The 14,875-nt window shown below is 49.8% G+C and overlaps 2 protein-coding genes and 2 pseudogenes across 3 annotated transcripts in view; 3 read left to right on the plus strand and 1 right to left on the minus strand.

Annotated features, from left to right (window-relative positions):
• LOC142565493 (LIM domain-binding protein 2-like) overlaps positions 1-14,875 on the minus strand; it is a 398,298-nt gene that overhangs the window by 258,843 nt on the left and 124,580 nt on the right. The gene's annotated exons all lie outside the window — the stretch shown is intronic.
• Positions 748-2,007, plus strand: LOC142569160 (uncharacterized). Its single transcript, XM_075678602.1, has one exon. The coding sequence runs from the start codon at positions 748-750 to the stop codon at positions 1,543-1,545; it is 798 nt and encodes a 265-aa protein (XP_075534717.1). The 3' UTR covers positions 1,546-2,007.
• LOC142569176 (ras-like GTP-binding protein Rho1) lies at positions 1,601-4,464 on the plus strand (annotated as a pseudogene).
• LOC142569192 (uncharacterized) lies at positions 4,957-6,279 on the plus strand (annotated as a pseudogene).

Here is a 14,875-nt window from a genome sequence, read left to right on the forward strand (position 1 = left end):
ATAGCTTACCTATTATATAATTTTGACTTATTTTACAGTTTACCTACCCGGGATTCTTCGCCAATCCTCCAGACTGGGTATGTGCCAGTAGATCCCAAGGATCTATATTTACATCAACTGTGAATCCACTCCAACTCGGATATCGTTCTGACATGTTAAATAATTCCAGCTGGTTAAAATGAATCTGAAGCGCGCACTGCAGCATTGTTAATAGACGAGTTGCCTTGGGGTGTTAAACTCAGTTGTTAAGTGTGAACCATAGACTCTCGAATCTCCTTTCGAAGAAGGTTGGAAGAAGGTGAAAGAAGAAGTAGAAGAAGAACAACAACAAAGTTCGAGGAAGACGTGTCTTCTGATCGTCTCCAGCAAAGGCACGTTTCCAGGGGCCTATGTGCCTACGGTCTTCGAAAGCGACGCCACCGCCATCAAGGTCGACGGGAAACTGGTGGAGCTCGCGTTGTAGGACACAGCGAAGCATGAGGATCCCGACCGGTTGCGGCCACTGTTGTAACCACGGACACGGACGTCGTCCTCGTGTGCTTCAGTATCGATTCGCCCGACTCCCTGGAGAACAACCCGGAGTTGTGGAGGCCGAAGGTTCGTCACTTCTGCCCCAGCGTGTCTATCGTTCTTGCGGGGACCGAAAGACGTGTACACGCTGTCGGAAACACCAAGGCCAATCAGAGGTGGCAGGAGAACCACGACCGGTTGCGGCCGCTGTCTTACCCAGACAACGACGTCATCGTCATGTGCTGCAGTATCGACTCGCCCGACTCCCTGGAGAACAACCCGGAGTCGGGGAGGCCGGAGGTTCGCCACTTCTGCCCCAGCGTGTATATCGTTCTTGCGGGGACCGAAAGACGTGTACACGCTGTCGGAAACACCAAAACGAATCAGAGGTGGCAGGAGGACCACGACCGGTTGCGGCCGCTGTCTTACCCAGACAACGACGTCATCGTCATGTGCTGCAGTATCGACTCGCCCGACTCCCTGGAGAACAACCCGGAGTCAGGGAGGCCGGAGGTTCGCCACTTCTGCCCCAGCGTGTATATCGTTCTTGCGGGGACCGAAAGACGTGTACACGCTGTCGCAAACACCAAGGCCAATCAGAGGTGGCAGGAGGACCACGACCGGTTGCGGCCGCTGTCTTACCCAGACAACGACGTCATCATCATGTGCTGCAGTATCGACTCGCCCGACTCCCTGGAGAACAAACCGGAGTCGGGGAGGCCGGAGGTTCGCCACTTCTGCCCCAGCGTGTCTATCGTTCTTGCGGGGACCGAAAGACGTGTACACGCTGTCGGAAACACCAAGGCCAATCAGAGGTGGCTGGAGGACCACGACCGGTTGCGGCCGCTGTCTTACCCAGACAAGGACGTCATCATCATGTGCTTCAGTATCGACTCGCCCGACTCGCTGGAGAAGAAGCTGGAGTCAGGGCGGCCAGGGGTTCGCCCTTATACCCCAGCGTGTCTATCGTTCTTGCGGGGAACAAAAAGGACCTACGCAACGACCCGGACACGCCACCGGAGCTGGCCAAAATGAAGAAGCCCGTGGCGCCTGGGGAAGGGCGCACCACGGCGGATACGCCAATGCCTATATGGGTACACCTGGAGTGCTCCACCAAAACGAAGGACGGTGTGCAGGATGTGTTCCTAGACTGCCACGATGGTTGCCTTAGAGGTCAAGATGCCGAAGAATTTCAAACGCATTCCGCTCTCTAGAAGATATCTTTTGCCGTTTCCCTGTTAGAAGCCAGATAGGAGCTGCAGGAGTTTCTCTCGATGCAGTGTCTTCGTCACTTTGCTGTGCGAGCCCATCTGCTACGTGCACTGGGGCCTTTAAAGTGCAAAAAGTTAAATAAATAAATAAACGAACTACGTTTGAAAGACAGTCGGTGTGCTCTCCTGGTTTCCTCCGTCTTGCTTCTGCTACACTAGTATTCCAAGAGAGCATGAACGGCGACTGCCCCGAGAAGGCTGTAGTCTCAATTTTGGTACCCATTCTAACAGAAACTTTTCAAGTGTAGCTTCCTTTCTAAAGAACCCTTGTGTTTCTCCTTGCTAGGTTCGGGCTACCTTCAGGTGGATGGCAGCCGGCCATTTCACAAATAGACATAACACTCGCGTGAATGACAATAAGGGTCGTTTCCAAGTCCTTAGCGCATTCTGTGATAACTTTCGCACTGTGGAACTGAATCGGAGGGATCAACAAAAGAACGTTTAATTGGACAGAAGAGTAGAACTGAGTATTTTCCTGGGAATGCGTGAAACTAAAAATGCGTTGCCAATGCCTCACCCTGCGTGGTAACTGCTGCTGCAATGCGGGCTTGTTGGTATGGCATCTCGGAATACTCCTTTAGCGCACTATGGCGCGTTGACGCTTTCATTTTGGCACAGGTTAATTGCTCCTTTCATCACTGTCACTTAGTATCGATATATTGATTTTGCCAGTCCCGTTGTATTTGTTCGTTCACTATAAATAAATAGAAAAATATTAATTGCCAAAACGGCGCATGTGCTGTCAGTCCGCAACTTCTTTGTCTTCGTGCTATCGGCCACTGGTGTTTATGGTCCACTGCATAATTTTCAGTTTCACACAGTCATGTAGGCTCTACAATCTCTATCTTTCTATTATAGCTTACCTATTATATAATTTTGACTTATTTTACAGTTTACGTGCCCGGGATTCTTCGCCAATCCTCCAGAGTGGGTATGTGCCAGTAGATCCCAAGGATCTACATTTACATCAACTGTGAATCCACTCCAACTCGGATATCGTTCTGACATGTTAAATAATTCCAGCTGGTTAAAATGAATCTGAAGCGCGCACTGCAGCATTGTTAATAGACGAGTTGCCTTGGGGTGTTAAACTCAGTTGTTAAGTGTGAACCATAGACTTTCGAATCTCCTTTCGAAGAAGGTTGGAAGAAGGTGTAAGAAGAAGTAGAAGAAGAACAACAACAAAGGTCGAGGAAGACGTGTCTTCTGATCGTCTCCAGCAAAGGCACGTTTCCAGGGGCCTATGTGCCTACGGTCTTCGAAAGCTACGCCACCGCCATCAAGGTCGACGGCAAACTGGTGGAGCTCGCGTTGTAGGACACAGCGAAGCATGAGGATCCCGACCGGTTGCGGCCACTGTTGTAACCACGGACACGGACGACGTCCTCGTGTTATTCAGTATCGATTCGCCCGACTCCCTGGAGAACAACCCGGAGTTGTGGAGGCCGAAGGTTCGTCACTTCTGCCCCAGCGTGTCTATCGTTCTTGCGGGGACCGAAAGACGTGTACACGCTGTCGGAAACACCAAGGGGAATCAGAGGTGGCAGGAGGACCACGACCGGTTGCGGCCGCTGTCTTACCCAGACAACGACGTCATCATCATGTGCTGCAGTATCGACTCGCCCGACTCGCTGGAGAACAACCCGGAGTCGGGGAGGCCGGAGGTTCGCCACTTCTGCCCCAGCGTGTATATCGTTCTTGCGGGGACCGAAAGACGTGTACACGCTGTCGGAAACACCAAGGCCAATCAGAGGTGGCAGGAGGACCACGACCGGTTGCGGCCGCTGTCTCACCCAGACAACGACGTCATCATCATGTGCTGCAGTATCGACTCGCCCGACTCCCTGGAGAACAACCCGGAGTCGGGGAGGCCGGAGGTTCGCCACTTCTGCCCCAGCGTGTATATCGTTCTTGCGGGGACCGAAAGACGTGTACACGCTGTCGGAAACACCAAGGGGAATCAGAGGTGGCAGGAGGACCACGACCGGTTGCGGCCGCTGTCTTACCCAGACAACGACGTCATCATCATGTGCTGCAGTATCGACTCGCCCGACTCCCTGGAGAACAACCTGGGGTCGGAGAGGCCGGAGGTTCGCCACTTCTGCCCCAGCGTGTGTATCGTTCTTGCGGGGACCGAAAGACGTGTACACGCTGTCAGAAACACCAAGGCCAATCAGAGGTGGCAGGAGGACCACGACCGGTTGCGGCCGCTGTCTTACCCAGACAAGGACGTCACCATCATGTGCTTCAGTATCGACTCGCCCGACTCGCTGGACAACAAGCTGGAGTCAGGGCGGCCAGGGGTTCACCCTTCTACCCCAGCGTGTCTATCGTTCTTGCGGGGAACAAAAAGGACCTACGCAACGACCCGGACACGCCACCGGAGCTGGCCAAAATGAAGAGGCCCGTGGCGCCTGGCGAAGGGTGCACCACGGCGGATACGCCAATGCCTATATGGGTACACCTGGAGTGCTCCGCCAAAACGAAGGACGGTGTGCGGGATTTGTTCCTAGACTGCCACGATGGTTGCCTTAGAGGTCAAGATGGCGAAGAATTTCAAACGCATTCGGCTCTCTAGAAGATATCTTTTGCCGTTTCCCTGTTAGAAGCCAGATAGGAGCTGCAGGAGTTTCTCTCGATGCAGTGTCTTCGTCACTTCGCTGTACGAGCCCATCTGCTACGTGCACTGGGGCCTTTAAAGTGCAAAAAGTTAAATAAATAAATAAACGAACTACGTTTGAAAGAGAGTCGGTGTGCTCTCCTGGTTTCCTCCGTCTTGCTTCTGCTACACTAGTATTCCAAGAGAGCATGAACGGCGACTGCCCCGAGAAGGCTGTAGTCTCAATTTTGGTACCCATTCTAACAGAAACTTTTCAACTGTAGCTTCCTTTCTAAAGAACCCTTGTGGTTCTCCTTGCTAGGTTCGGGCTACCTTCAGGTGGATGGCAGCCGGCCATTTCACAAATAGACATAACACTCGCGTGAATGACAATAAGGGTCGTTTCCAAGTCCTTAGCGCATTCTGTGATAACTTTCGCACTGTGGAACTGAATCGGAGGGATCAACAAAAGAACGTTTAATTGGACAGAAGAGTAGAACTGAGTATTTTCCTGGGAATGCGTGAAACTAAAAATGTGTTGCCAATGCCTCACCCTGCGTGTTAACTGCTACTGCAATGCGGGCTTGTTGGTATGGCATCTCGGAGTACTCCTTTAGCGCACTATGGCGCGTTGACGCTTTCATTTTGGCACAGGTTAATTGCTGCTTTCATCACTGTCACTTAGTATCGATAATATTGATTTTGCCAGTCCCGTTGTATTTGTTCGTTCACTATAAATAAATAGAAAAATATTAATTGCCAAAACGGCGCATGTGCTGTCAGTCCGCAACTTCTTTGTCTTCGTGCTATCGGCCACTGGTGTTTATGGTCCACTGCATAATTTTCAGTTTCACACAGTCATGTAGGCTCTACAATCTCTATCTTTCTATTATAGCTTACCTATTATATAATTTTGACTTATTTTACAGTTTACCTACCCGGGATTCTTCGCCAATCCTCCAGAGTGGGTATGTGCCAGTAGATCCCAAGGATCTACATTTACATCAACTGTGAATCCACTCCAACTCGGATATCGTTCTGACATGTTAAATAATTCCAGCTGGTTAAAATGAATCTGAAGCGCGCACTGCAGCATTGTTAATAGACGAGTTGCCTTGGGGTGTTAAACTCAGTTGTTAAGTGTGAACCATAGACTTTCGAATCTCCTTTCGAAGAAGGTTGGAAGAAGGTGTAAGAAGAAGTAGAAGAAGAACAACAACAAAGCTCGAGGAAGACGTGTCTTCTGATCGTCTCCAGCAAGGACACGTTTCCAGGAGCCTATGCGCCTACGGTCTTCGAAAACTACGTCGCCGCCATCGAGGTCGACGGCAAACAGGTGGAGCTGGTATTGTAGAACACTACGGAGTAGGAGGATCACGACTGGTTACGGAAACTGCTGTAACCCTGGTCACGGACGTCATCCGAGTGTGCTTCAGTATCGACTCGCCCGACTCCCTGAAGAACAACGCGGAGTCGGGGAAGCCGGACGTACGCCACTTCTGCCCCAACGTGCGCGTCATCCCTGCGGGGAACAAAATGGACCTTCGCAACAACCCGAACATACAACCGCACCTGGCGAAGACGAAGCAGGCTGAGGAAGGGCGCGCCATGGCGGAGGAGGCCAATGCCTATATGGCTAAACCTGGAGTGCTCCGCCAAGGTCAACGACAACGTGCGCGAGGTGTTCGAGACTGCCGCGATGGCCGACCTACAGCTCGTGGCGCCTAACAAGCGCATTCTGCTCTCAAGAAGAAACGTGTTGCCGTCCACCGGCGAGCAGCCTGATCGAGGCTCGAGGAGGTTCTGTCGCTGCAGTGTCTTCGTCGCTTTGATGCGCGCACCCATCTCCTACGCGTTAATGCCCTGGGGCCCTTAAGGTCCAAGAAAAGAAATAAATAATGAAATATATTCGGAAAGAAGTCTGCGTATTCATGCGCTCTTGTGTTCTGGAGCGGCTTGCATGAACATTTAATAACGAAAATAATAACGAATTTAAGAACGCGTTCTTTAATGTTCCATAGACAACGCACAGCCCGCACAAGAACGCGTTCTTAAATTCGTTATTATTTTCGTCATTAAATGCTCGTGCAAGCCGCCCCTGGTCTTGTTTGCACTACACTGCAGTACTCCAAGTGGGCAGGCACAGTTAACTTGTGAAGCCACGGTGCACTGGCGGAACACAGAAAGAAAGAAGGACCGACCTACTAAACATCGCCCTGTCAGATTAACGAGTGACAGGAGGAAAAGTAAGCTATGCCGGTTGCAGCGCTGGTCGCTTGAGCACCAAAATTAGTGCGTCGGCGACCAGCGTCGAGTCTCGCGAAAGGCAGGAAAGAAAGCCCAAGTGGGCTTGTAAAAGTAAAGCGCTGAAATCATGGTCAGCTCTGTCACAGAGCGACTGCGACAAGGAGGCGGCAGCCTTGGGGTTGATTCCAATTAGAAGAATAATTTTTCAACTGCAGCTTCCTTTTTGAGGAACCGTGTGCTTTTCCTTTGTAGGTTCGCGCTACCTTCAGGTGGATGGCAGCCATGCATTTCAGGAATCGACAGAAGAAACGGAACGCTCGCGTCAATAACAAGGGAGACGTCTGGGTCCTTAGTAAGATTTTTTGATAGACATTCGCAGTATGGAACAGGATCACAGGGATCAAGAAAAAACGTTGAATTGGATAAAAGAGTAGAATCGAGCATATTTTCCCGGGAATGCGTGGAACGGGAAAAAAGAAAATTGCCGCCGAAGAAGCGTGACACTGCGCACTGCATGGGAGCGAAAGTGAAGCTCACGTTTACATTCACAACGAATGCGCTATGTAGCGGCTCAAAATTGAAAATCGCAGTCACCGGAACCAAATCGAGTTTCTTGAACGGACTTGTAAAAAAAAAATGAAATAATTATAATATTAATAAAGCGACGTGTATCGGCTCCGATGGCCTGCAGCTCCAAACAGTCTTAAGGTTTTTGCAATCGTTTCGCAAACGTCTAGTCCTCTAATGGTAACATTACAAGCATGTAATAAGTAACAAGAGCGACTATAGAACATAAATTTCGTTAGAAAAATGCGAGCCAGCTGAACAGTGTAATATAGCCAACGTGGAGCATCAATAAAGGTATAGAGACACTGGTGAAAAAGCGTTGCTTCACTGTCCGCGTTCGTGTAGAACCATAGGAAATCGAGTGCTTAGGCACTGATATCACTGATGGCTGACGCTTATTATTATTATTTGGTTAGTAGTAGTAGTAGTAGTAGTAGTAGTAGTAGTAGTATTAGTAGTAGTACATTTTCGAGAAGTATCCGCCCTGACATTGTCACATTACCGGACATTATGAAAATTGTATTATCATAGGCACCTTTGTTTTCGGTACCAAGTGACAGATTTTGTAATGTTCCTGGGTTCTTCAGGGCTGTTTAATCTGAAGAGAAATGTTATTTTTTGAGTGCGTTTACAGCACGGTAAGATAGTGTATCTGTCATGTCTTACTGGCATTTGAAGATAACATGTGAGGTGCAAGGGGAAAATCTCATTTCACAATGCTGGCTGCAGTGTGCGCAACAATGCCATTTATGATTTCAATGAGATCACTGCCTTAAAATCCCAGACAGACAGGTATGCCACCAGGCATAACGTTACAACAATTTATAAGAGCGAATAAAAAAAAGGAAGAAAGAAATATAAACAAATAAAAAGGAAGAAAGAAAAGACAGAAACCTGTAAGTTGAACAAACGTGGCTGCAGTTCACTCTCAGCGGTCTACGACACGCAATCGCCTTGCCGTGTACGTTTCCTTACAGGTGTTATAACCCGCCGTGGTTGCTCAGTGGCTATGGTGTTGGGCTGCTGCGCACGAGGTCGCGGGATCGAATACCGGCCACGGCGGCCGCATTTCGATGGGGGCGAAATGCGAAAACACCCGTGTACTTAGATTTAGGCGCACGTTAAAGAACCCCAGGTGGTCGAAATTTCCGGAGTCCTCTACTACGGCGTGCCTCATAATCAGAAAGCGGTTTTAGCACGTAAAACCCCATAATTTAATTTAAATTACAGGTGCTATCAACATCATTTTTTAACGTTCAACGTAAATAAATGTGATAGAAAACGTGGCACGCACGCAGAGCCGCTCCAGCAAGTTGCCAGAGAGAGCTTGGTGTCGATGCCTGACCGCAGTGTTTGGGCCGAGGGAGCTCGGACGCAGAACTGCGCCGACAGCAGACGAGGGACGACGGCCAGACGCGCGTGCCTTCCTGCCATCTCCGGCAAGGGAACGCGTCAGAGCCGTCCGAGTGGAAGGCACCGACCCCCGAAAGAAAGCGGGACCACCGGGCGGCCTGGAAAACGCGACCGCGGAGAGGCGGCCGAGCGCGTCCGAAGCCGTCGCGAGGCACGCGGCCGCGGGCGAGGCAACCGCGCGATCAATCGCGTGCGGGCGAACGCCGCCGCCGCCGAGGACAAGAGAACCGTGGGCCGGCAAGCCGGTGGCGGCGGCCCGCAGCGGGCCTCGGAGGGGCGTCCTGGGGCGACCATCGATCGCGCGCCGAGGCAGGTGCAGGTAATGGCCGGGTGCGGGGCGGCGGCGGCGGCGGCCCGCTAATGTGCACTTGGCGCTGGCGGAGCCCGCCCTCGCGCTTCCGCTCCAGCGGCTCCCCTTCCACGGGGGGAGGGGGGGGGGGACACACCATCGGGGTCACGTCCGCGCGGGCACACGACTGGCCGCCGCGTATTTGCGCAGCCCCGCGTGTTATTGCCGGCCTCCATTACTGACAGCCTCGTTCGCACGCTGTCGGAAGTCGACCTCGGCGGCAGCGCCTCATGAATAGCGCGCTTCTCACCAGCTCCCGCCAAGACACGCGGCGTGCCTCATTTGCGTCTCTGCCGCGAGCGGCGACGCCGCCGGCGCGTAGCGCGCGCGCCGGCTCGAGGGTTGGAAAGAAACCGCGGCCGCAACCCCCGAGACGCCTCTCTTACCTCGACGCCGTCCACTCACAAAGCGAACAATCGCCGCTCGCGGACGCAGAGTGGAGCGTCCTCCAGACAGCTCGACGCGGGCGACCGCAGGAGAATGGGTCACACGCCCCGCTCGCCACTTGAGACTGCAGCTGTTGCTCTGCGCGACTTCGAGAATGTCCGGCGCAGACACTGCGACCTTTAAGAAGCTTGGCCAATGAATATTTATCGAGGCTCTCCGGGGCTAAAAATGACTTCTAAAAGTATCATGCAATGGCACCTGCGGGACACGTGGGAATTCTTCCCTCATTTATTGGACGGCTAAGTATACGTACACGTCACTCTTCGGAAGAAAACACTTTCTTTTTCACCGCAGGAACCTGGCGGTGCTCATCGAAGTAAGTGATCATTTGGAGTCGCATACGTTAAACTTCCTTATTACATTAGGCCAAACCAGAGCGCGTCTCTCACCACAACGTATTAACGCGGATTGTGGCTCCTTTTTTTAATATCTTGTTTTTCAATATTAGTACTGGCATCACATACAGCATAGGTTACCCTAAAGAAATTACACATTTTTCAGCAGTGAGTCAACGAACACCTCTTTGTTCAGCTAAATTTGTACTTCATTGGCCCACAGTGTCAAAAAAAGAAAAGAAGCAAAAAAGCCGTCCTAAATTTTCCTCACAAAGAAAAAAAACAGGAATACATTAAAAAACAAATATCGAGTAGGCTGTGTCGGGCACGAAGCCGCAGTGGGGTACGTGAAACGTTTTGTACGTGCTGCTCAGGGTGCACTCTTAAACATAAAGTTAGTAAATAGCTAGTAAATGCACGCATTTACTAGATGACTATGTACTTTACTACCTTCTTACTAGTTCTGTTCTAGCCAGCGGTTAGAAAAGCTAGTAAGTGCTCCCTTTACTAGCCAGGACGGCTTCTCCGTAGTTTTTACTAAGTACTAAGCCACTGCTATACCTCGTCTGTGCGTGGTCTATTAAGCTGTGATTGTGACAGTCTTATCAAAAATTGAGATAAGCTGTAGTATCGTTCATTATGTTGAACTAACAGTTATGTGCGACGTCGTAGCATACGCATATGCAGAAAGTATAGGCTTAAGAAATTTGTGCAGAAAGCCTTGATTGTTTAGCCACATACAAAGGTGCTCACCGGTGCAACATGTGCGCCCTCAAACTAGGGCTATAAATTTTCTTGAAGTTGCTCTTCCAGTGCGTGTCGCGTAGCACATTCGCCGTTCTGTATGCGTGCTATTGCTTATCGTTGCTTGTTCGAGATGTGTACTAGATTCTTACCCAAAGTCAGTGCGCCCTAATGTCCATGGTAAATATTACGTACATTTAATTGGTGCCTTAATATATAGCGCAAGGACGCGGTCCTCTTATATATATTTATTATTTTACTTTCTTATGCGTTTACAATACCATCGACGTCATTTGACAATGCAAGCGACACTTATAAATCGAATATGCTCCATTGCATTGTTGGTAATTATATTTCAGTCGCGTTAGTCACTGCACTACCGAAGTATTTCGTTAGTACTAATTTAGTGATTTTTTGGGGGGACACAAGTAACGTGTTAGTGTTTAGTTAGTGAATATGACGACTTTTTTCTTTTTTTAAGAGTGTGCATGGGCAGTATAGGGTACAGAAATGACGTTAACGAATATACGCGCGACATTTGTTCAGCATTCAAAAAAGCTTACACGCTTAACTAATGATACAGCTAGTGTGGATCCTGTGGTCGGATCTTGTAATCGTGCTCGCTCCTTATTCGTAGTAGGCCCGCCGTGACCAAAGGTGGTGGGCGCGGATTGGCATCTCTCTGCCCTTATATTCTCTTCACGCCCTTTCTGGACCTATACGCGTCGAGGGCGAAGGCGCCATTGGCGAGCAACCGTAAAAATTTATGCAACAAAATGCACACTTGTAAGCCTTACGACTGCTGATAAGCACATGTTTGAGTTTGACGCATTCTACCGACTATACGACAGAGTGTGCTCTACTCCCACTCGGATCGACAAACGTACCGCCGAGATATATTTGCCTCTCTGAACGCCCAGCGAGAGGCCAAATGTAGCTCCACTTGTGTCATGCGTGGTTCGAAAAACGACGCCATTCGTGCACGCGATCGACACATGCATGATCGAGTAATCGCTCTCTCCTCTACACAACCATACCAAAATAAGGCCTTTGGGTTGTACGGCTGCGAAGATATAAGCGATATTAGTGTTACGTGCTTCCGTTAAAAGCATGTAACGCGACATGCGGTTTTAGCAAGCTATGCTGCCCTATGCTGACCTAAATGAAATACGTTTCACGTTAAAAAAAAAAAAAGGGGGGGGGGGGTATTGTACCAAGTACACTAAAACGATCATGAACTAATAACACGTGAAAGAATCTGATTAAATTCCTCGACGAGTTGCGTTACATTTCCCAACAGCAACGTATTTCAACCGCTTTAAGCCTGCCATAATTCATATAAGTTTCATACGTGATAAATTGATAAGTGCTGCATTGATAAGATTTTACAAAAAATGATAACTTCTGCTGACTAAGCTGCGCCCTGTCCACTACTACTTCTGTTGTGCGTGTGTTTATAGCGCAGTACCCCCCTCCCCCCCCCCCCAAATTACAAGCTCAACATACTATTAACCACTGACCAATTCATCTTGAATGTCTTATATTTAATAATCTGAGACAGTCGTCCCAGAAATACGTGGAATTATCTGTAGCAATCTTTAGTGCCAGCAGCGAAATAATTCCGAACCGGCCGCGTTCAAAGCTCTCAAAGACCGACGGACTGATCTATCGGCATTTTGAAAGCAAAAGCAAGCAAGAAGGCAAATTTACTGCAGTAACGCCAGACGCTTATGACCCACTGGTGTCAACTGCACTTGATCTCACTCATTCCGACAGCCATATCGTGTGGTGTGCTCTCCTTCAGGTAGATGAGAGGACAGGCCACTGTCCGTGACCGCACCGGAACGGCTGTGAACAGTATAGCGTATACACACGAGTTATCGAATCTCTTCGTGTTCTCTCTTCCTCTGTGCCACTTATCCACTTCTCGGAGAACTGTAGTTAAAGGGAATGCTATTATCGTTAGCGTGTCATCTTCTCTTAATTGTGTTTTCGTTAGTTTTCGTCGGAATGCCGCGCATGGAAACACCTCTTATTGCGACTCACAAAGCAGGTTCTGTAAACACGCAAAATAACGGGCCTTTTCTGCAGTTCAGCTTCAGTGTCGCAGGCGCTCGAAGACACGTCGTGCCATCGACAGCTGCGTGACGTGTCAAAGTGGATGCACAATCGCTGCAACGCGCGCAAGGCTCGGTCGTTCCCGAGCGTACAGCCGGCCAAAATGTTGAGTACCCGGGGCAAATACGCAGAGGCAGTGTTGGCCCTCTCACACTAACCTCAATATTTTTCCATGTTTTCTTGCATTTTCACTTTTTGTTTGTCCTGCGACAAGGAACAGGCGGTGCTATCTAAAGACACGAGCCTCTAATTTAAATTCATATCGTTCAAGAAAGAAACACTCGCGCGAACCTTTTAGCTTTCTCGCTCGTCTGCTTACTGTACGGCCACATTGAGTCACTTGCGCACGGCGTACGTTTTACCACTGGGGTAAGCTTACCAACGGGTAAAATGTGTTGCGCAAACAGCATTTGCCGCGCACGGCTAACGCTACAGAAATTGCAAGAAGGCGTGTCGCACACTCTTCAGAGGCCATCGGCCACGACTCTGACGAGAGGGAATTGAAAGCTCTAAGTGTCGTCGCTGTGGCGACACAAAAGGAAAACACTCGCCGTGCGACAATCTCTCTTTTTCTCTTTTCACCAGAGGTTGCAAGAGCACCTTAGGGAGTGACTGTAAAGGAACGGCTGCTATGATATTGCTGTGTCCTGTTTTTATCATGTTTCCGAGGCGGTGTCCACTCCATCCGGTAACCGGTCAGCTGTCTTCGAGAGACTAGTGAAAGCCCAGTATACTTATCGTTACAGAACAGACGTTTTGCAGCGGGTGCTGCGCGAGCGTTCTTGAAAAGGAAGCTACACTTTTCATTTTCATTGGCACTTGTAATCTTTTGTCTGAAGCCTCCTATATGTCATTTGTGCTTCCTTGGTGTACACCCAGCTGGCATTTCTGCAATCAAGACATGCAGTGTCCGTAGCCTATTCGACTGCTTATCGCCAGAAGTTACACTGAGTGTCGCGAGCATCTTGTCTGAAGCCTTTTATGTGCAAGAGATTATCATTACGCAGAAAAGGCTCAAGAGGCTCAAAAGCGTGCACAGAAATCTCGAAGGCAGCAACCGTCACTCGCCGAGTGGATGCCAATGATATACACCACGCTGCCACGAACACAGGCTTCACCAACGCACGTATATGCGCGCCTTCCTAGCGCTAGATCGTCAGCGCGCTCCCGAAGCAGCGATTGATTATCAAGAGCACGTGCGTGAGCAGCGTCGTGTCAGAGGAGCCCTTAAGTCGTCATCGAAAGTCCTTTCAGTCGCAGTTCCATGCGAACAGCCTTTACGTATAAAAAAAAAAAATGTGTGTTTATACTCGAGAGAACGGCGACCCGATTACGAGGCACGCTTAGGGCTCGATCATTAACATCGGTGACTTGGGCAGGTCTCGCGACCGACTGGCGAGCAAAAAAAAAAAAAAAAAAAAGCGACTCAATGCGATCGATGTTCACACGGGCAAGTGCGACCGGTTCGTCTTGGAATGTCTCGCGATTGATGCGATTCACGACTGCATAAGCGTCAGCGTAAACAAAACGTCCTCTTTCGGCGCACTTGACTGGTTCAGAAGCTTCGCGACTGCGGTCGCGCGACTGAAAAAAATCGAGCAGGGAGTGAGTTACCCAAAACAGTCGCCTTCCGAGAAGAGTGACCATTCGCGACTGGTCGCGCGACCTCCTCAAGTGGCCGGTGTGAAGCGGCCTCTAAGTGCGGGACTTCGGATTAATTTCGACTTTAGCGTGCACCAAATGCATGGTACACCATCGTTTCTGCATTTCGCCCACATCGAAATACTGCATGCTGACACGGCCGAAAATCGAACCCGCGACCTCGTGCCAATAGCAGCGCATCGCCATAGCCACCACGGCAGGTCCTTTAGATCTCGCGTTCCATCCAAGTGCAGCGTACGCCCATAGAGGTATTGGGGTGAGCGTTACTCACTTCAATAAGTGTAGGCGCAAAGTAGTATTTAGCAGGCGACACGAATGAAGTATCAATACACGGGGTAACCACTTTAGCTGGACGGATGCTGACATAAATAAATATCCAAGGTAACTGTTTTTTTTTTCTCGAGAATAAACGCCTGCGGAAAAAATGAGCTCCCGTCTAATGGCTTCCTCGGTAGTGATGAATAACGGGGGCTTTCCTCAATACGTTGAGCCAGCGCCAAGTACGACAACTGTGGATATGCGAGAATTGCGCAAAGGTCTTGATAGAGTGAAGAAGCAAGAATACAAAAAAAAAATTAGGAAAGGAAACATTGAGTGAGGGAGAGAGCAACAG

This window comes from Dermacentor variabilis, chromosome 1 (genome assembly GCF_050947875.1).
Source record: "Dermacentor variabilis isolate Ectoservices chromosome 1, ASM5094787v1, whole genome shotgun sequence".
In the NCBI taxonomy this organism is placed as follows: Eukaryota; Metazoa; Arthropoda; class Arachnida; order Ixodida; family Ixodidae; genus Dermacentor; species Dermacentor variabilis.

Coding starts and splice junctions, on each gene's coding strand:
- LOC142569160 (XM_075678602.1), top strand. CDS start 748: ATGTGCTGCAGTATCGACTCGCCCGACTCCCTGGAGAACAACCCGGAG.